This window comes from Pogoniulus pusillus, chromosome 13 (genome assembly GCF_015220805.1).
Source record: "Pogoniulus pusillus isolate bPogPus1 chromosome 13, bPogPus1.pri, whole genome shotgun sequence".
In the NCBI taxonomy this organism is placed as follows: Eukaryota; Metazoa; Chordata; class Aves; order Piciformes; family Lybiidae; genus Pogoniulus; species Pogoniulus pusillus.
The window spans coordinates 8503881-8524715 of NC_087276.1; the positions used below are offsets into that span (position 1 = coordinate 8503881).

General features: G+C 40.1%; 1 protein-coding gene across 6 annotated transcripts in view; it reads right to left on the minus strand.

Annotated features, from left to right (window-relative positions):
- OPA1 (OPA1 mitochondrial dynamin like GTPase) overlaps positions 1 to 20835 on the minus strand; it is a 75194-nt gene that overhangs the window by 45291 nt on the left and 9068 nt on the right. Inside the window, exons 5-13 of one of the 6 annotated variants that reach the window (XM_064152907.1) lie at positions 19724 to 19777; positions 18474 to 18541; positions 11608 to 11718; positions 6613 to 6666; positions 4507 to 4611; positions 3415 to 3501; positions 2430 to 2543; positions 489 to 569; positions 67 to 141 (exon numbers count right to left, since the gene is read on the minus strand). In XM_064152907.1, coding sequence (XP_064008977.1) covers positions 67 to 141; positions 489 to 569; positions 2430 to 2543; positions 3415 to 3501; positions 4507 to 4611; positions 6613 to 6666; positions 11608 to 11718; positions 18474 to 18541; positions 19724 to 19777 — 749 coding nt within the window. Of the gene's footprint in view, positions 1 to 66; positions 142 to 488; positions 570 to 2429; positions 2544 to 3414; positions 3502 to 4506; positions 4612 to 6612; positions 6667 to 11607; positions 11722 to 18473; positions 18542 to 19723; positions 19778 to 20835 lie in introns of all 6 variants that reach the window. The other 5 variants (XM_064152906.1, XM_064152910.1, XM_064152909.1 and 2 more) reach the window with 5 other exon arrangements.

A 20835-nucleotide genomic window follows, 5' to 3' on the forward strand; every position in this document is an offset into this window, starting at 1 on the left:
TTCTGTGATTCTATGAAAAGATATCCATGTACAGGTATTTGCCAGTAAATATTAGAGAAGTCTTACCTCAGTGCTAACAGTGCACCCTTCCTTCACACTGTTTCTCATTCTGATTTCTATTTCATTTCTCAAAGCTGCAAGCTGTTTTTGAGAAAAGCAAAATATCAAATATAAAAACTCCTTGTAACTGTGACAGAAGAAAAAACACCAAAACAAGTAAAAGAGTTTACTCAGGGATTAAGATCTCTGTTTATAAATTCTGTCTCAAATGCACATTGAATACCTAAGTTTCAGAAATGTGATACCTGCAGACCACCAAAAATGTCTTGGCACAGGAGCTCCTTTTATCCACATGTAGTGCCAGCCAAAACACACACTAAGAGAAAATAATGAACACAATGTCTTGCTCCACTAAACATATTCCACTGTAACTAAATGGGACCTAACCAGCTCACAAAGACACAAGTTATACTTCTTTATATACTTACATCCTCTTCCTTGGTCAGATCGAACTCTCGAGAGCTGTCTTTGAATAAAGCCACGTGGTGGGGACCTTCACTAAGGGTTACCTAAATGTTAAAAGCCTTAGATGAGAAAATATGGTAAATCTAACAGAGAGAAATATGATAAGCACACAGATTATGCACACTTGCCTCTGTAGACATTCAGCTGCCTGTAATGCACATACTGATAGCACACAGGCGTAGTATATACAGATCTCTGGATAGAGTGTATTGGCTTGCAGAACTTTTATCATTAACTGCAACAACTCACAGGATCATAAAATGTTAGGGGTTGAAAGGGTCCAATTGCCCCTACCAAAGCAGAATCACCTAGGGCAGGCTACAGAACACATCCAGGTTGGTTTTGAAAGTCCCCAGAGGAGACTCCACAACCTCTCTGGGCAGTCTGTTCCAGGGCTCAAACACCCTCACAGTAAAGATGTTTCTCCTCATGTTGAGGAGGAATTACCTGTGTTCTAGCTTATATCCATTATTCCTTGTCCTACTACCAGGTGCCACTGAAAAGAGCCTGGCCCCTTCCTCTTGACATCCACTCCTCAGATATTTACAGACATTAATAAGATATCCTCTCAGCCTTCTCTTCTCCATACTGAATAGTCCCAGTTCTGTATGTGTCTTTCCTCATAGGAGAGATATTCAAGTCCCTTAATCATCCTTATAGCTCCTTGTTGGACTCTCTCCAGTAATCCCTGCCCTTCTTGTATTGGAGAGCCCAAAGCTGGACAGAGTATTCCAGGCGTGATCTCACCAGGGCAGAGTAAAGAGGGAAGAGAACCTCCCTAGACACGCTTTTACTAATGCACCCCAGGATACCATCAGCCTTCCTGGCCACAAGGACTCTTAAATAACTTCCTGTTAAGAAATAACTTCTTGTACACTATGACTTCAAGCTCTTTCTCTTTTGAGCTGCTTTGGTGCCTGGTTTAATTTCTCCTCAGGTGCAAGATTCTACCCTTGTCCTTAGCAAACTTCAAGAGCTTGACTTTCACCTAGCTCTCTAGTGTTTTCAGATCTCACTGGATAGCAGCATAACCTTCAGGTGTGTCAGTCACTCCTCCCAGTTTTGAATCATCAGCAAACTTGCTGAGGGTACACTCTATCCTCTCATCTAGGTTGTTAGCAAAGAGCTATCAGTTAACACGAGCTGCCAGTGTGCAGTTGCACCCCAGAAAGCCAACTGTGTCCTGGGCCACATGATGAGAAGTGTGAGAAGGTCGAGTGAGATGATTCTTCCCCTCTACTCCACTCTGGTGAGACCCTACCTGGAGTATTGCATCAGTTCTGGAGCCTCCAGTACAAGAATGATATGGATGTGCTGGAGTGTGCCCAGAGAAGGGTCAAGAGGATGATCAGAGGATTGGAGCTCCTCTGCTATGGAGACAGACAGAGAGTTGGGGCCATTCAGTCTGGATCTGAGGAGACCTTATTGTGGCCTTGTAGTATCTGAAGGGGGCTACAAGAACACCGGTGAGGGATTTTTTAGGATGTCAGGCAGTGATAGAACCAGGGGGAATGGAGCAAAAGTAGAAGTGGGTAGACTCAGATTGGATGTTAGGAAGAAATTCTTCCCCATGAGGGGAACAGGATGCCCAGGGAGATGGTGGAAGCCTCATCCCTGGAGGTCTTTAAGGCCAGGCTGGATGGGGCACTGAGCAATCCAACCTAGTGTGAGGTATCCCTGCCCATAGCAGGGCAGCTGGAGGTAGATGATCCTTGAGGTCCCTACCAGCCCTGGCAATTCTATGATTCTATATTGAACAAAACTGGACGCAGTACTGATCCCCGAGGAACACCACTGCTCAGAGGCCACTTTATAAACAGATGTTCACATATACCCCAACTAATGGCATAATCAGAGGGATATTACATTTCAAATGCTAAATCAGAGACAATGCTGCCTCTTACCTTCACAGGGGAACGTGTCATCATCTCCCCAGAGCCTCGAGGGAAGATGCGGGCTTGGGCGATCATTTCTAACACACTGGTTTTTCCTGCACTTTGATCTCCAACCACCACCACCTTAAGTAAGAATTTAAACAGTTATTCACTTTCAGAGGGACATTTTGGAAGCTTAGGCAAAAGCTGACTGAAAAGATGTTAATCTGTATGACACTGGCTGTATTCTATTTGAAAACAAATGCACCTGTTGAAAGAGAGAATCCTTGAAAACTACTAACCTTTAGTCATGTGAAGGACGTTGATTTGTGCTTAAGACAGCACAGCCCACAGAGCAACTCAACAGGCATAATGTGCCAAGCCACTTAATGAAAAGAGGAAGGCCTTGCTGTTCTCGTAGTGGGCAGCTCTGTCCTTGCACAAAATCATTTCAGCAGGCAAAACACCAATGACTGCTCACCTCCTAAATGCTGCTTCTGCCTGGAGAAGGCTGAATGCTGATGTATTTGCTGTCATTTCCCTATCTTACTGTCTTCCTATAGAGGCCACCAGTGCTACAGTTTGTTGTGCAAGCAAGAAGTGCAAGACCAGGACAGCAAAAGCCCTTCTCAGGCTCCCCATTCCACAGCATTACTAACTGTGGGGACTTAGCTGTGCCATGTTATTGTGGCAGCTCTGCTGGCACACATTGGGAAACAAGTAATTTTACGACACTGGAGAGGCTGCAGTGCTGTGAGTGAAACCATTTAAAATGAAAGGCTGAGCACAGCAGCAGTATCTATACACAGACAGGGTTTTATCTGTGAGCCAGGACAGACTTATCATAATTACATTGGTTATTCTCAAAATTCTTTTGTTGCATTTAAAATGGAGATGGACTTACAAGAAAACAACCTAGTACTAGCTTTGGATTGTTCTGGAATAGAATTAATGTTCTATTCAATTATAACACTGCTATGTCAATTAAAAAAACCTCTTGAATTTATCTGCTTACTCGAGGTAGGTGATCCTGAGTGTTATAATTGGCATCATAATCAGACAGGATGTCGAGCACTTCAGAATACATGTCAATCAAGGATTTCTGACAAAACAAGTACAGAGAAAAAAACACAACCAATTAATAGAACAAAGACAGAGTTTCAGATTACTTCAACCGTACATTCTGTGAGCTCATCTGTAAAAATCTGGTTATCCTCTCCCTAGGATTTGAAACCTAAACTGCCTTACTGTTTTATAAAGTACATTAATAAATCAAGTCATCTCTTGCCTTCTGCAGATTAGAATTCCATGGCTGCAGATGTATCTTGCTGAAGGAGCAAAACGAGAGTTCTTATGTACAGCACAAGGGAATTGCAGTACTTAGACTTAGTTTTAAAGTTAAGAAACTGAATTGAGTTTGTTCCATTAAACTTCTACACATATATTTTTCAGCCTGATGAACAGTAAGCATTAACAAGAGAGTTATCAACCTCATTCTGTACGGGTAAGAACTCTTATACCTTCCAGTTCCCAAAGGAAAAAAGAAGATCCATATTGGCTAGCAAGTGACACAAAGAGAGGTAGAAAATGTCATGTTTTAGAATGCTCAAGATGTTGGGAGACAAAAGTAAAAGCATCATTAGTGCAATCTCCCTGGATTTATGCAGGGCCATTAAAAGATGTTTCCTGATCCCATAAGTCTATTCCTACCACAATCAGAAAGATTCATAATGCAGAGAGACACCAGATTATGTCTGCAAGAAGAGCTGGAAGCATATTAACTAGTAAATACAGTGAAGGTACATCAAAAACACCAATCCATATTTTCTGCTTAATTAGGTATTAGATAGGTTGGTTACTTAATTAGGTAGGTTATTTACTTAGACCTGGTAACCCCCTTGTACACTCTGACTGAAGCCATTTACAAAAGTTATGTAGCCCAAAACTAAAAAGATATATAAAAGTCTTGGCATGTAAAAAAAAACAACTAGTATAGATATAACAAATGTTTAGAGTTCATATAGGAATTAACAAATTCAATTTAGAACAGCATCATGGAAAATATGGCACCATTACAGCCCTGTGCTGATTTGTAACACATAAGTACCTTTAATTTCCTCTGATGAATTCCTTTGTCATCTCTTTGCAGTACCAGTTTTCTTAATTCTTTGTTCTCCTTCTCCAATCGCTCCAGCATTCTTTGGTATTTGAGCTACAATACAATGGTAAAAACAGAGTTTTGTAATTACAGAAATAGGACACTCATAGGAGTAAAGTTTTAGCTATGAAAAATAGATTATCCTTCAAGCAAGTCCTTTAAAAACACAGAAACTTTTGCCATTGCTAGAGTTTATTAAAAATACAAGACCATCAAGAGAGACTCTTTGAATGCAGCACCACAACACCTCAGCTTCAAGAGTTTTAATAAGACCACTACATTTAAACGTGGGGATACATAAATAAATCTTTAAGCATCTTCAAGAAGCATCATTTTCAAAGGAGCTACATTTATGCAGCTAGGCAGAAATTAGTGCCATTGGGAATCAGCTGTTCAATCAAAAAAGATCACAGGGCTTAAATGACAGTTTTCAAGCCTAGTTTAGACCCCTTCTTCAGTACAGAACCTCAGTTCAAGAAACAACTGTATCAGTTTAGTCCTGTTTAGATTATGTCAGCCCTCTGAATATGAGGTGAGAATACAGTTTTGATCCCTATTCTGAAAATAATTTTCTGTGGTGTGGAAAGGTAGAGTAGGGTTATTGGTTAGACTGGATGATCCTGAGGGTCTTTTCCAACCTGAATGTTTCTGTGATTTGGCCTGAGTGTACTTTAAAGGAAACAAAAATCAAATTCTAAGCTGTTATAAAAGAGTTAAGTCATAATGCATTCAAAACTAGCAACTACATAAAAGAGGTTACAGAACCTCCTATCAATGTGATGCGGCTGAGCAACAGAGACAATCAGTTTTAGAGGAAAAAAGCTTTAAATCTACCCACAGCAATTTTTACTCCAAATAGCTCAATCATGGAAACAGCTTTAATTGAAAGAACTGCTTACCACTTCACAAAGGTTCTGATTACTACTGCATGACTTATACACATCTCTAACATTGTTACTGCAATGTTTTTTCTTAATGGAAGACACTCACAAAAAAAGGATACTTTAGTTCTCCTAAATGCCACTCTACTATCATCTGAATGTCTCACTACACATATCCCATATGATGTCTGGTTTTGACAGATTTAAAAGCTTCTTTACTACAAATTATGTTTCCTAGATTGAGGGATTAAATATATAACCCCTTAACAAGTAAAATCATTTTCTTAATGCAAGAAATGTGACATTTAAACATAAAAGTTACCACATTCAGTAGTACTGAAGTCAAAAAAGAGACCTGCAAGTTTTAGGAGTTAACATGCAAAAGAAGGTGAAAACTGGAATATCACCACTCTCAGGCTAACTTGACATTTCAGGAATATATAGCATTGAAAGCAAGGAAGGTATTTTTCTGTGTCATTTACTCTAGGTAATCTTGCCCTGGCAGGGAGGTTGGACTGGATGATCTTTTTAGGCCACTTCCAACCCCCCATGCTCTGTGATCCCCTGACTTCGGGAAAGTATGATTACACTGTGCCTTGGTGTGTGCCAGTACTTAACTCTGTATTGGTACTGGTGAAGGGATTGGAAGGAAAAGTCTAATGAGGAGAGGCTGAGGGAGCTGGGATTGTTTAGCCTGGAGGAGATTCAGGGACAACCTTATCACACTCTACAACTACCTGGAAGAAAATTGTAGTAAGGTCGAGATCAGGCTCTTCTCCCAGGCAGCTTGAGACAAGATGAGAGGGCATGGCCTGAAGCTGTGCCATGAGAAGTTTAGGGTGGATGTTAGGAAGCACTTCCTCATGGAAAGGGTAATTAGACACCGGGATGGACTGCCCAGGGAGGTGGTGGAATTGCTGTCACTGAAGGTGTTTAAAGAAATATTGGATGTGGTACTTAGTGATATGGTCTGATTGATGTGGTGGTGATAGAGCATAGGCTGGACTTGATCTCAGGTCTATTCCAGCCTCAATAATTCTGTGATAAATGCAAACACTGAAAAAAAACCCTACTTTTTTTTTACCAAATATCTTATATTTTAGGTGTGCTTTTGTGTAGTAAATCTGAGTTTGCTGCACATAAATCTCTAAGACATCAGCAATTCAGAAGTTACCTGAGTGCGTAGAAGTTCTTCTTGAAGTTGATCAATCTTCTCTTTGTCAGAAACCTACAAAGGAAAATAATCATGGCTACTAATACACTGTTTAGTTTATCCACTGCAAGTAACCAAAGCACAAACTGAAAGCTGCATTCCACATGAACAACTGACATGCATTTTAAAGCAAGTAAGATTCTTCAATTAGCAGTTGAGATTTAACATTGATGGAAACTTTCGTCTGTCGCAGGAGGTTCACACAAAAAGAATCATCTGAGTTACAGTACATGCAAATGCAAGAACTAATCCTTCAAGACTCCAAAAGAGTGGGCTTAAGGAAAAAAATAACTTCTGGCCCCTCTCCTGAATGTAATTTTAGTGGTCAAACTCTTGGAATCTCATGGGTTCATTTCCTGAATGAGAATCATTTCAATGGGATACAATCACTAAGAGACCTGCCTGCTACAGAAACACCCTTTAGAGAAGCATTCACTATTTTTGACTCCTCAAGGGGACTCTTATTTCATATTTGATTTTAAGAGTTACAATCCTAAGCATGCATTCACAGCGTCATAAATTTTAATTAGCCAGGACAGTCTTGAAGGATTACTTTAGAACTGTTTAATTTACATTAAAAATTAGGATACTACAATATAAAACATTTTGAAGTCCGAGGCACAAATGGAATAAGGTCAGGCAATCAGAGCCATTCTCAGCCAAATACTCTTCAAATAGGTTCATCAAGATCTAATAAACAATTGTTCAAAACAATCCCTTTTTAATAACACAAAGATGAAAGCAGAAATGGTGCAATACAACTTCAGGTGATGCAAAACCAAACAAGCGAAAAATCCAACAGCTGACTGCTAAAATACTAAATTAATATATATATATATATAAAATCTAATCCACTACTGCAAGAATTATATAGGGAAGTTTCAGTGTTTAAATAAAGCTCATATGACATTTACAAGTCAAGTTAACCTGATATTAACTAACATGCAGAACACAGCTGTCATTTGGACACAACTCAATGTAGTTACTCTAATTTCACAGCCGTTGTTACAGATTAAACAAGAAAAACAAACTCCAATTATTTAGTGGTTGACATTATTTAGCTGTTCAGCCTAATATACAAGATTGTGCCTGCACTCTCTAGAAAGCAATCCAAGATGACACTTCCATTTATAGCCAATTATTCAGAAAGTGCAAAATAAAGTGATGCAAATTGATTTTCTTTTCATTAATTCAACGATAGCAAAAGTGCATCAGAAGCAAGGTTAGTTTAGCAAAGTCAGCTGGATGCCTGCAGGCAGTATATGTAGATAAATATTACATCTGCAGCCTTTAAACACCTCAGAGACTACAAGGGAAAACAAAAACAGAAGGGCAAAGAATGGTGTGGAGAGCTAGTAGCAGCAAGAACATAAAGGAAAGGAAAACAAGTTGTTTCTGTGTGCTATAGATTTGCAAAGCAGTTAACATTTCCCCACTCTGCTCTTAAGGAAGCTGCTCCTGAAAGCACTACTGGGGCCTTGATGCAACTTCGAAGCACTTTTGAGATAGATCACCTCTAACCACACCAGCACTGCTTTTTATCAGCAGTACTCTTAGGTTAAACAAAACCACTGCTCACAGCTACACGTTGCAAGATCTAAAGCAAGAATTATCTAGCACTAGAAGATCAATTCCAGCACAGACAATTAGGTTAGTTACGTTAAAAACAACAAACAGCTCTGGCTTGTGTGCATGCTTCAGCATTTAGTTCCAGTGTGCTCTGAATGTCAGCACATACAGTACTTTGAGCATGTAATTCATAATATTGCTAAAAATTAAGTTGCAGATAAAGGCTAAAATTATTATAGCCAACTCCTAACAGACATGAGACTTATCTAGGATTTTGATTCACAGAGAAATAAACTAAAAATCAGTTAGCAAAGCATCTCTCTATAGACACATTTGCACAGTTTGTACAGCAAGATTCCTCCTCCTTCTTTGCCCATTTCCATTACAGTTATGAGAAAAAGCTGTAGGGCCATTCTTAAATCAAAGGCTCTTGCACACAAAGAAGCAGATACTCTTTTACAATGATTACCAGAAGCTCCTTGCCTTTATTTTGCACAGTGGATGTTTTCCAACATCCATTGTCACACACTGTGTAAAACAAATACATTCCTCCAAGAACTCTGTACCTTTGAAAGCAGTTACTGGTTCTGTATATTCTCTAACCAGGCTAGAGAAGGCTTCGAGGAGACCTTATAGTGGCCTTCCAGTATCTGAAGGTGGGCTACAGGAGAGCTGGGGAAGGACTATTTACAAGGAATTGTAATGACAGGATGAGGGGTAATGGGTATAAACTGGCAGAGCAGAGATTCAAACTAGATGCCAGGAAGAAGTTCCTTACAGTGAGGGTGGTGAGACACTGGCACAGGTTGCCCAGGCAGGTTGTGGATGTCCCTCCCTGGAAGTGTTCAAGGCCAGCCTGGATGAGGCCTCGAGTGACCTGTTCTAGTGGGAGGTGTCCCTGCCTATGTCAGGGGGTTGGGACTGGATGAGCTTTGATGTCTCTTCCAAGCTAAACCATCCTATGAGTCTAGAAGACTAATCATCTACAGAGCTGCAATGATTTCCAATAACATATATGAAAATACCAAGTCCCAGACCTGTAAGAAGCAGCCAAGACTAATGAACTATACTGCTAATTATTTACCACAAGGCTGACCAAAAAAACCCAAACAACCAAAACTAAGATATACAGAAAACAATTTCATTTTTAAAATATTCTCCTGATTGTGAGAGGTTTCCTACTATTGATTTAAATCTGAACTAGATTTGAGTAATTAAATTGAAATGGAAAATGTACAAGTAGATTGGGCAATAGAACTTCCAAGAATGGAAATGAAATGATCAGGTTGTCCCTTAGAGAGGCCTTCCACTATGGGAAAGGGGTCTACAAAAAAGCCAAGAGGGGACTTTTTTAAGAGGGCTTGTGGTGGGAATGGCTTTAAACTTGAGGAGGAGGGGTTTGGCCTAGATGTTAGGAAGAAAGTCTTGAAGGTGGTGAAACAGGTTGTCCAAGGTGGTTGTGGGTTCCTCCTCCCTGGAGGTGTTCAAGGCCAGGCTGGATGAAGCCTTGAGCAACCTGTGCTAGTGGAATGTGTTCCCTGTTGGAACTGGATGATCTTCAAGGTCTCTTCCAACTTAAACTATTCTATGAATTCTATGTTCACTAGCAGACAGGCAAGTGATCCAAAACAGTTAAAAAATAAACAAGGTTAGTTTACACCCTGTCAAACAGCCATGCAATGACAGTAATGATTTCTTCTTCCAAAGGAGAATTTGGATCAACAGTTAGAATACTGAACTCATATCTTCATACAAAGGTATTCCAAAATGCTCAACTAAAGCTGTTTATATGCAAAGGCAGTTTGACTTTCAACATTCAGAAAACACAGAATAGCTGCTCTGAAGGACAGGACAACATTGCAAAGACAGCCTTTTCACAGGGCTTGGGAACTGTGGAATTAGTTGTAAGAAAGCATTAACATGGTAGAATTTCAACCAGCAACAAATGTAATATCAAGCACATTTTATTTCCTGATTGCCTTTATGAGGCTGATGCATTTATAGGTGTCAAATATTGCATTGCCTTTCCAGAAATTCTTACATCCTGATACTTTCTATTATAAACTTTAAGCTACTATTCCCTATTGCATACAATCTGACAGAGGCTGAAGGCATTATATTTATTAAAAAGAAGAGCAGCTGAACAATTAGAGACTATTTAGATCATTGAAAACATCTTTACTCTTCTACTGAATTATACATCTGGAAGAAAATGAACATTTGCAGAACATATACTGAGATAAAATAACTGCATTTCTGCTGCATACAACACCTAGATTCATAACTGATGACAGAACATATCAGTGTTACTTAAAATGCAGACAGAATATTAATTAATTCAATTTGAAAAATTAACTAGGAGGGAAAGAAAAAAAATAGCCTTTTATCATCTTTGTTTTTTTCTTAATTAAAAGATGAACAGTTTATAGAATGACCAGAGGCTGTAACTCTAAACCAAAAAGGTAACATGGCAAGAAGGCAAAACATCAAAGTTTAAAATGCTACTAGTTTCAGAAAAGAGTGATTTCCTCTGCTGACAGAGAGAATTGCAGCTATGCAACTATGGCTAAAAGCTTCATTCACATTCACTGTGCTCCTCTTTCTATGGGAGATATCTTCAGATGTGTAAGAAGATTCTCAAGTTCTGTATTCAGTGCTCAATTCTAAAGCTGTTGAAAAATGCAAGTAATCAGGAAGATTTTGGAAGGCCACAGAAGCAGCCAACAAAGCTAAGAATTTTGAGTTGCAACAGATTTAGGATATTTTAATTGTCTATTTAGGTTGCATCTCCAATTAACCTCAGCAGTATAATGATGAATAAAATAATTTGACCTTAAGTAAAAGGTGCAGATGTTCAACCACCAGAGCACATCAGTATAAACTGTGCTTTAAGAGGCAAAACAGACAAAAGAGCATCTCTGATGAATGTATACTAGAGACTGTTATAAAATGTAGCATTTAATTGCCTGTGCAAAACTGTTCCTGAGGAGCTGCTCTCATTTTCAGATTGGTAACTGTATACAGCAGGAAAAACATTCCCAGAGACAGCCTGTGAGTAGCTACACTCTTACAAGACAGAGCTACCACAAGGGAGCAACAGCAGAGGCAGACATCCTTAAATGTGTTTTTTAATACATAAGCTCAAATTACCAGGTTTTAGAGACAGAGAACATACAATTTCAAAGTGACACAAATCATCTGTTCTGCATCTAACCTCACATTTTAAACTCCACTTGGTTAAACCTAACAGGACTACAGATCTGTAGTGAAGCTGGCTGTAAGAATTATTTAGGCCCATGATTTAATTAGATTTTTCTAGCTCAAATGTAGAAGGCTGTAACATTTGATTAGTGTGATTACAGTACATATTGTCCCTTAAGCCATCACCTTTCGCTTCTGCTGGGAAGACCCCATGTTATATTGGCCAGTAGCTCTGCGTGCTTCCTCTTCATGCTGCTGGATTTGTTGTTGTAACAGAATGAGTTCACCAAGCAGGCCCTGCTATGAGTTTACAATAAAAAAAGGAGAGGAAAAATTGGGGGTGTAATGAGAACAAATTTAAAGCAAAGGGCACGACAAAGACAGATGAAAAACAGGTATGAATGGGTCAGTTCAAACAAAACTGGAATTTCATCAGCAAGATTATTTGCTAGCTAGCTGGGAGTGGATACAGGCAGCAGAAAAAGAACCATTTTGCAAATCCAGGGAGAACAAAACAATACACATTTAGTTACATTTGATAATCACATTCAGCTTTAACTAAGCACCTACATCTTAAAACTCCCAAGCCAATCAATCACCCTGACTTTAAAATATTCTCCAGAGCTTCAGGGTTTCATTTCCATTAGTCATACCACTTTGGAAGGAGCTGCCATTTTTCACAACTTAATCATGCATGTATTGAAAGAGAGTTTTTGGATATTCAATGCAAAGCTGTGCACAACAGCTACCAGACTCAACTCTGTCAGTAAAAATTCTCATTTTGTTCTTATTCCCAGCAATGCAGGCAGGTTCTAGACAGGTAATTTTGCCTGCTACTGACCTTCTTCAAATTATGAGAAGCAAAATAGTTTCTAGAGTATAAAGAAGGAAAAAAAAAACCCTCTGTACCACACTGGAGTTCAAATCCATGCCATCATGATCCTTCCTGCTCAGTTCCAAAGCTCTGCAACTTGATGTTTATTCCTCTGTTTTTTTTCAGGATATCCACCAAGCTGAGATCACTTCTCCCTCCACATCAAGTATTCTTGAAATGGTAAAGCCATCTTTCAAAAGTGGTTTGTCAGCATACTTAGTGGAACTATCTGTACCATTTATTGCAGAGGATGTGCACAAAAGAAGTTTTTATATAAAGCTCTTTAAAAAATATTCCATCATGTATAACTCTTTGAAAAATATTCCATCTTCTAAGAAAAAAATCAGTGAAATGAAATTCACAAACGCTTTTCAGGAATCAAAACAAACCCCAAAACAGAACTTTGATGTAAGAATTCAAGACATCTATCAATAAGTTACACATTTTGTGCATGGAATACACACACAGGCATGTACACATAAGGATAAACAACACAGGAGAGAATGGATAAAAGAAGAGATGCAATCAAATGACCAAATATAACATTTAACATTTCAAGGAGAGAAAAAAAAAATCTTCATATTTGCATTTTACTAAACCATTTTATGATTTAATTTACATATTGCCAGACTAGCAAATGAATTAGACCTATGCCAAGAACTCAGGCAAAACAAGATTTAATTTCTACACAGCAGCAAGGAGAGAGAGCCACATGGCTACACTTTGCATGAGAGGAACAGTGGTAATGTTTTGCAAACAGGGAAACTCTCAGTGTGGCTTGACAAAGACCCTTTAAATGTTATTCTACAGGTCAAGAAAATACAAGAAAAATCACCAAATAAAATATACCATGCAAGGCCCTTCAGCATTTAAATAGAACTGTAACAAATGTCTGAAATCACCAAATCTATTTAAGGTGCAGCTACTTTATACAACACCCAGGCTGGTATGAACCAAGACACAAACTAAAATGTTTACATCTTTAGGCCATTGGACATCACCACTTTTTTTCACCTCTGAAAAATCTAAATCATTCCAGGGTAAAACTGTATTTAAATGCCTTTATCTATAAGAAAACAGACACAAAAAATCAAGACTGATCAACTGATGGGATTTCAAAACCCAAGTTGTTTACAAACATTGCATCCTTATTTACAATCTCAAAAGAAGCAATGTAAAGGGGAGTCACATTGGCTGACACAGTGGCACAAACTGCAAAGTTATCAAGACAGTCTGGGTGCACAGCAAAAAGAAATGGAAAAACAAGTAGGCTGAAGATGAGGCAGCAGTGTACCCAGGTGGCCATGAGAGCCAATGGCATCCTGGCCTGGATCAGGAACAGTGTGGCTAATAGAACGAGGGAGGTTATTCTGCCCCTGTACTCAGCACTGCTCAGGCCACACCCTGAGTACTGTGTCCAGTTCTGGGCCCCTCAATTCAAGAGAGATGTTGAGATACTGGAACGTGTCCAGAGAAAGGCAACAAAGGCCTGGTGAAAGGCCTGGAACACAAACCCTATGAGGAGAGGCTGAGGGAGCTGGGGGTGTGCAGCCTGCAGAAGAGGAGGCTCAGGAGTGATCTCATTGCTGTCTACAACTACCTGAAGGGAGGCTGTAGCCAGGTGGGGTTGGTCTCTTCTCCCAGGCACCTGGCAACAGAACAAGGGGACACAGTCTCAAGTTGTGCCAGGGAAGGTCTAGGCTGGATGTTAGGAGGAAGTTGTTGGCAGAGCGAGTGACTGGCACTAGAATGGGCTGCCCAGGGAGGTGGCAGAGTCACTGTTCATGGAGGTGTTCAAGAAAAGCCTGGCTGAGGCACTCAGTGCCATGGTCTGGTTGACTGGCTAGGGCTGGGTGCTAGGTTGGGCTGGATGATCTTGGAGGTCTCTTCCAACCTGGTTGATTCTATGATTCTAAGCTGTGACATTTGGACTGCACGTGCTTTTAGAAGCTTGACGTGATTTGGCATTAAAAGTTAATATGCTGTATTTCAAGCTGAGTATCTCCCTCATGTGAAACTTCACAACTGAAGTGTTTGTGTCCAATTTTCATAAGCAACCAAGGTCCTGTGTAGTGCTTCTGGGTGTCATCCCCCTCCCTGCAAGGATTCACTTAGACTAAACTCAGCTAGCTAGAAGTTAAAGAAAGAAGCTTTACAGTCACATCTTAGCACAATATACAAGCAGATATTTACAAGATATTACAAATATTTACAGCTATATATAGAAATATACAAATTAAATCTAATACAGAAATACAAGACCCCTCCCAGCAGCTGGAGTGTCCAGGAGGGACTCCTAACCACCTTTCCACCTTCTTTCCACCCCTTGCCTTATCTCAGAGTCTCCCTTACATGCAAGGTGATCTGGAAACGTCAGCAAGAGGTGTTAGAAGCAGAATGATTAGTTGGGAAATGTGTAGGTGTGGGCAGAAGAGTTAGCACAGCCAGGCAGAGACTGTCTTATCTATGTTTGTGTCCTTGCTTTTATACGTCTCAGCAGAAGAAATGGGTAATTTAGACATCACCTTACTTTCTTTTCACAGCCAATGGTCTAATTTCTCTCATTAAAACATTCCAATTAGCCTCAAACCAGCACATCCTGTTTCTCTGAAGGCAGAACAATCAATTGCTAAGAATACAAGAGTCACAACATATTTTAGCCAGAGTACCTAACCCATGAAACTGGGAATTAAGCTGGGAATACAATGGTGTTACAAACAGAAAAGAGAAAATCCTGGCAAAGTTAGTGTGTAACTTGCAAGAAAAAACAAAACCAGTGAGAATGTTTTACAAAAAAATAAAAGTAAATCCAAGTCAAGTGACAATTCCTTACTAAAGCCTTTTCCCCAGCACTAGTAGCCTGCAGCAGCTGGCTGCTTGCCAGCAGTAGCTGCAGTAGAACTGTGCTGCTTCTTACACCAGCTGAAGGCAGTCTTGTGCAGTCCACACATTGACAAATCCTCGACAGGTCCTTCAAGGCATGGGAATTCACTGAAGTACCAAAGGCAGAGAGAGGCCTCTGTGCTGGGTTCTGAATTACTTATTTGGCTTCTATACCCCAAACCAATACCTGAGTCACATTTTTCATGCCTGCTTTATCACAGTAAATTTTCTTTAAAAATGAGGCTCAGCTGTGGAATTTGCTTGCTTTAACAGGAAGCTGAAACTCTAGGGAGCTTTTTGAGAGACAGACAGCAGTGTAATATAATTTTCTAAGAAAGTAACACTGACATTTCAAGTGCAAATGTATTATATATGTGGGACTAGTTCAGACAAGAAAATACTCTATTACACTCTAGGTTTTGCAACTATCTTTTTCTCCAGTAACAAAATTCCTTCTTCAACCCAAGCAGAAACAGATTTAAATACCATTTATTTCAATGGCTTATCTGAACATTCCACTACGTTTAGTTTAATTATCTTTTTTAAAAGTGGTGCCTTTTGCATCAAATGGGAGATTAGGAACTGAACACATTAGCTGGAAAGAAGCAGTACAGCCTGATTTGGTGTTGGGGGCAACATGTGCTGTCTCAAAGTCATCTTGCAAACTAGCTCGTTTCTCAGACACTCTATAGGAAGCTTTGAGAGACTTGTTAAGGACCGTGCCCACCCTGAAAGAAGGCTGTCGCCAGGTGGGGGTTGGTGTCTTCTCTCAGACAACCAGCAATAGAACAAGAGGACAGAGTCTCAAGTTCTGCTAGGGGAGATATAGGTCAGATGTTAGGAGGAAGTTTTTCACAGAGAGAGTGATTTGTCATTGGAATGGGCTGCCCAGGGAGGTGGTGGAGTCACCATCCCTGGAGGTGTTCACGAAAAAGCCTGGATGAGGCACTTAGTGCCATGGTCTAGTTGACTGGATAGGGCTGGGTGCTAGGTTGGACTGGATGATCTTGGAGGTCTCTTCCAACCTGGTTGATTCTATGATTCTATGAATAACAGTTCCACAGAAGATTCCTCCAAATGAGAATTCCTAGACTCATCTACCAGTTAACTCATCTTCCCACAATGAAACAAAGGCAACCAACCCATCAGATACACTTAATACCATTCTACAGCACTTGATGCATCTAAATAATCACAATTCTTAAACTAGGATTGGCTGGCAGCAGAAAGCATTGAATGAAAAAAGGCCATCTAGCCCATTGTCTCAAGAAGAACAATTCTGCTTGGCAACAAAGTGATGATACTTTGGTAGGTTTTCATATGTGCTTTGTTTGTAATATTATGACCAAAATAGTTACTAATATCAATCAAATTAACTAGCAAGCCAACAGTTTCTAAGCCTAGCATGTTGGATATAATTGCAATAAAAATGAGTACAGCCAACTTGCTAAATCATACTGATTGAATAAAGGCTTGGACATTTTCCATAGCACAATTTTGGTTGCCAGCATTCAAATGCAGTTGTCACTGCATCCAAAAAGAAGCAGACTAAGTATCAGTTAATAATATCAATCATATGAACTAGCAAGCCAACAGTTTCTAGGCCTAACATATTGGATATAATTGCAATAAAAATGAGTACAGCCAAGTAAACTTCCTAAACCATACTGATTTAATAAAGGCTTGGACATTTCTCATCCCACAGGTTCAGTTGGCAGCATTCAAATGCAGTTGTAACTGCATCCAAAAAGAAGCAGACTAAGAATTAGTGATATTACTGGCAGTCAACAAAAATCTCAGTTCATTTAGCTATCAAAGACAATATACAGAGATGGCCACTTCTTCACAAATCAATAGTAAAACACTGTTTATGCTTTCAATGTGAAACCTGTGCAAAGCAATCACTCAAAAGAAAATACAGCAACATAGATGGGCAGAAACAAAAAGCTAATGTAAGACACCCTCAGAAATTGATCACTGTTGTAAAAAGTGAGCTTTGTACAGGCTTCACTATAGATTGCCATGCAGAATTAATGTAGAATACATGTATACATGCCTGCATATAAAGGAATGTCTCTCATGTAAAAGCCCCAGACACTTTCAGTTGTTGAAATAAATGTGTAGTAATTTACCAATTCCTCAAAACATATTGGTTTGCTCTTAGTTTTTAAAAAGAAGTTTTAAAAACAGACACAGAAAAGATGAAAAGCCCTTAAAGAATGAGCAACATTACAATTGAGGAGCTTAAACAGAAATAAGATCTACTATTCATAAAAGCAAAAGAAATCAAACATCACCTTCTTTAATTAATAAAAATTAACAAAAATGCTAACTTTTAGTTGTCAAAATACAGTAACATTTCTCTCCAGAAGCTGGTATCAAAAATGTTAGGGATTGCTTTATCTAAATAAAGGAAGTAAAAGGACAGACTGCTTTAAGGAGGATAGACTGAAAGAGTTGGGGCTGGTCAGTCTGGAGAACAGGAGGCTCTGAGGTGACCTTATTGTGGCCTTTCAGTATCTGAAGGGGGCCTGCAAAAAAGCTGGAGAGGGATTTTTCAGGATATCAGGGAGTGACAGGACTAGGGGGAATGGAGCAAAGTTGGAGATGGGTAGGTTCAGGCTGGACGTGAGGAGGAAGTTCTTCATAGTGAGTGGTGAGAGGCTGGAATGGGTTGCCCAGGTAGGTGGTTGAGGCCCCATCCCTGGAGGCCCTGCTTAAGGCCAGGCTGATCTAGTGTAGGGTGACCCTGGCCGTGGCAGGGGGCTGGAACCAGATGATCCTTGTGGTCCCTTTCAACCCTGACTGATTCTACGACTCTAAGCAACCAATATCAAAGGAGAAATCCTTAACTAAGAATCACGACTGTGAAAAACACCAACAGAAATGAAATTACAAACAGGAATACTTCAAAAGAACTATAAAATCTCAATCAACTTCAGTAACAAGCCCAAGTGCCACTGATAACGTGCCCTAAAAAACTGTGAATGCACACGAAACCACCTAAAATTGTATTTTCCTTACTAGCAAATTTCCTGAAGAGTGCAATTCCTGAAGGCCTTTGACTGCCTGGTATTTCCTTATATAAAAACATTCATGTCACTCTACTCTTTGTATATTAAAAGCATCAATGCATACTCAAAGCCATTCTCAGTGATAAATTCTGTTCAAGTTGCTTAAAAAAACATGTGCAAGTGGCTTCCAAAACACTTCTAGCAAAAGAAAACCCACCAACCCCAAAACCAAACAATTACCTGTCATCAAGACAGTTTTAGTTTTGCAAGAGAGTAATTACCTTCTTGAACTGTTTGTCATTGTCATATCCCTGGTCAGTAGCTCTGAATGCTGTTTCTCCTGGAGAACCTAGGACATAATTGTAGAAACTCTTTAGAGCAGGCAAACTTTAGAACTCTCCAACTACACTGACTATAAAATTAGTTTCCACACCTGTGAATTATTAACACAGTGATCTTTGAAGTTCCCATTAAAAAAGATGCACCTTAAGAAACTGAAAAAGAAATTCAGTTTAAAACTCATCTGGAAATTTTCTATCTGGTTTGAGACTCATAGATTAGTTATGTGACAAGGGAATAGGAAGCTTCAGTTAAAGTATCAAAGTTCTGAAAATACTTTGAAGTTAATTATTTCTGAAAAAAACATGAAAGGGTAATACAAATTCAACTGGTAGTATTGTAATGAGGAAAAGAAATAAGTTCCTGTTGTAAAGACATAGGTTTTCAAAACAGGCTCCTGGAAAATGCTCAAAATTAGAAGCATCTGCTAAGGAATGTGGTTGAGAATAACAACTGCTCATCTATTAACTTTTCAGAGGGGGATCTAAGTGGTTTAAAATTGTTAGAAAGTATTTGGGCCCCTCAGTTCAAGAAGGACCTCGGGGACCTGTTTGAAAGAGTCAGTGCAGAGCCACAAAGATGCTGAAGGCAGTGGAACATTTTCCTGCTGAGGAAAGGCTGAAGGCGCTGGGGCTCTTTAGCTTGGAGCAGAGGAGCCTGAGGGGTGACCTCATTCATGCTTGTAAAGATGTGAAAGGCAGCGTCAGGAGGATGGAGCCAGGCTCTGCTCAGAGAAGCCCAATGATAGCACGAAGGGCAGTGGGTGCAAGCTGGAGCAGAGGAGACTCCACATGAACATAGGAAAAACTTTTTCCACTGCGAGGGTGACAGAACACTGGAACAGGCCACCATGAGAGGTTGTGCAGTCTTCTTCTCTGCAGATACTCAAAACCTGCCTAGACATGTTCCTGTGTGACCTACTCCAGGTGATCCTGCCCTGGCAGGGATGTTGAACTGGATGATCTTTCGAAGTTCTTTTCAACCCCACATGTTCTGTGATTCTGTGAAAGAAGCCCTAGAACTAGAGACCATCTGGAGGTCCCTTCCAATGCCTAATATATTGTGGCTCTGTGATGTGTAATTAATTGCTGTAAATAGTTGTGTTTATGCAGACATCGACTCCGCTTAGCAGTGTTTCAACAGTTTGCTTTAAAGAGGCGGGTTAAGCGCAGTAAAAAGGGCTTTTACACACCTAACAACAGAAGTAGATCAGAAGCTCCTATGACTTCACTAACCAAATTGTAACCTGTGAAAAATCAGCAGAAGAGGGGAAATACAAATTACAAATGCAAACCAAAATGCAAAACGAAGCTGAGGGATCTCTGTCTCGCTGGGGGATCGCGCAATTACAAATGGCAATTACGCCCATCTGAGTAGGATTAACAAATACCAGGTGACACCTCACAATGCCAGTCAAAACCACCACAATTTTAAACAGCCAAAATACATAGGAGATTGTAATCTACTTGTCACTGTGTTGAACTTGATTCCTACTTGAGTGCTTGCTGAGTTTCTAAGACGAATAAACCAGCTCTGCCACTGCCGGCGCTTTACAAAACTGAAAACACACTTCTTACATGCATGGATACAGAAAGATTTGCAAACACACTTAGAGCAATATAATACCTCATGAATACAAATTTCTGTGGTTTGATAGTTATTAAGATAGGTAATAGGAATAATCTTGTACTTTATTACAAGAATGCCTGGGTGAAGTTTTGAGCTGTGCTGATTAGCAAGATCGAGATGATGATTATCATCTCAAACTGGCTATCATCTTGAGCTGGCAGTGTGCATGTGCAGCTCAGACAGCAACCGTGTGCTGGGCTGCAGCAAGAGCAGTGTGGCCAGCAGCAGGGCAAGGGAGGAGATTCTGCCCCTTTACTCTGCTCTCATCAGAACCCACCTTGAGCCCCCACCACAAGAAGGGCATTGAACTGTTAGAGTGAGTCCAGAGGAGGGCCATGAAGATGCTCAGAGGGCTGCAACAGCTCTGCTATGAGGACAGGCTACAAGAGCTGGGGGTCTGGAGCTTTGAGAAGGCTTCAAGAGACCTTATAGTGGCCTTCCAGTATCTGAAGGGGGCCTACAGGACGGCTGGGGAAGGACTATTTACAAGGTCTTGTAATGACAGGACAAGGGGTAATGGGTTTAAACTGGCAGAGGGGAGATTCAAAGTGGATGTTAGGAAAGGGTTCTTTGCAGTGAGGGTGGTGAGACACTGGCACAGGTTGCCCAGGGAGGTTGTGGCTGCTCCCACCCTGGAGGTGTTCAAGGCCAGGCTGGATGAGGCCTTGAGTGACC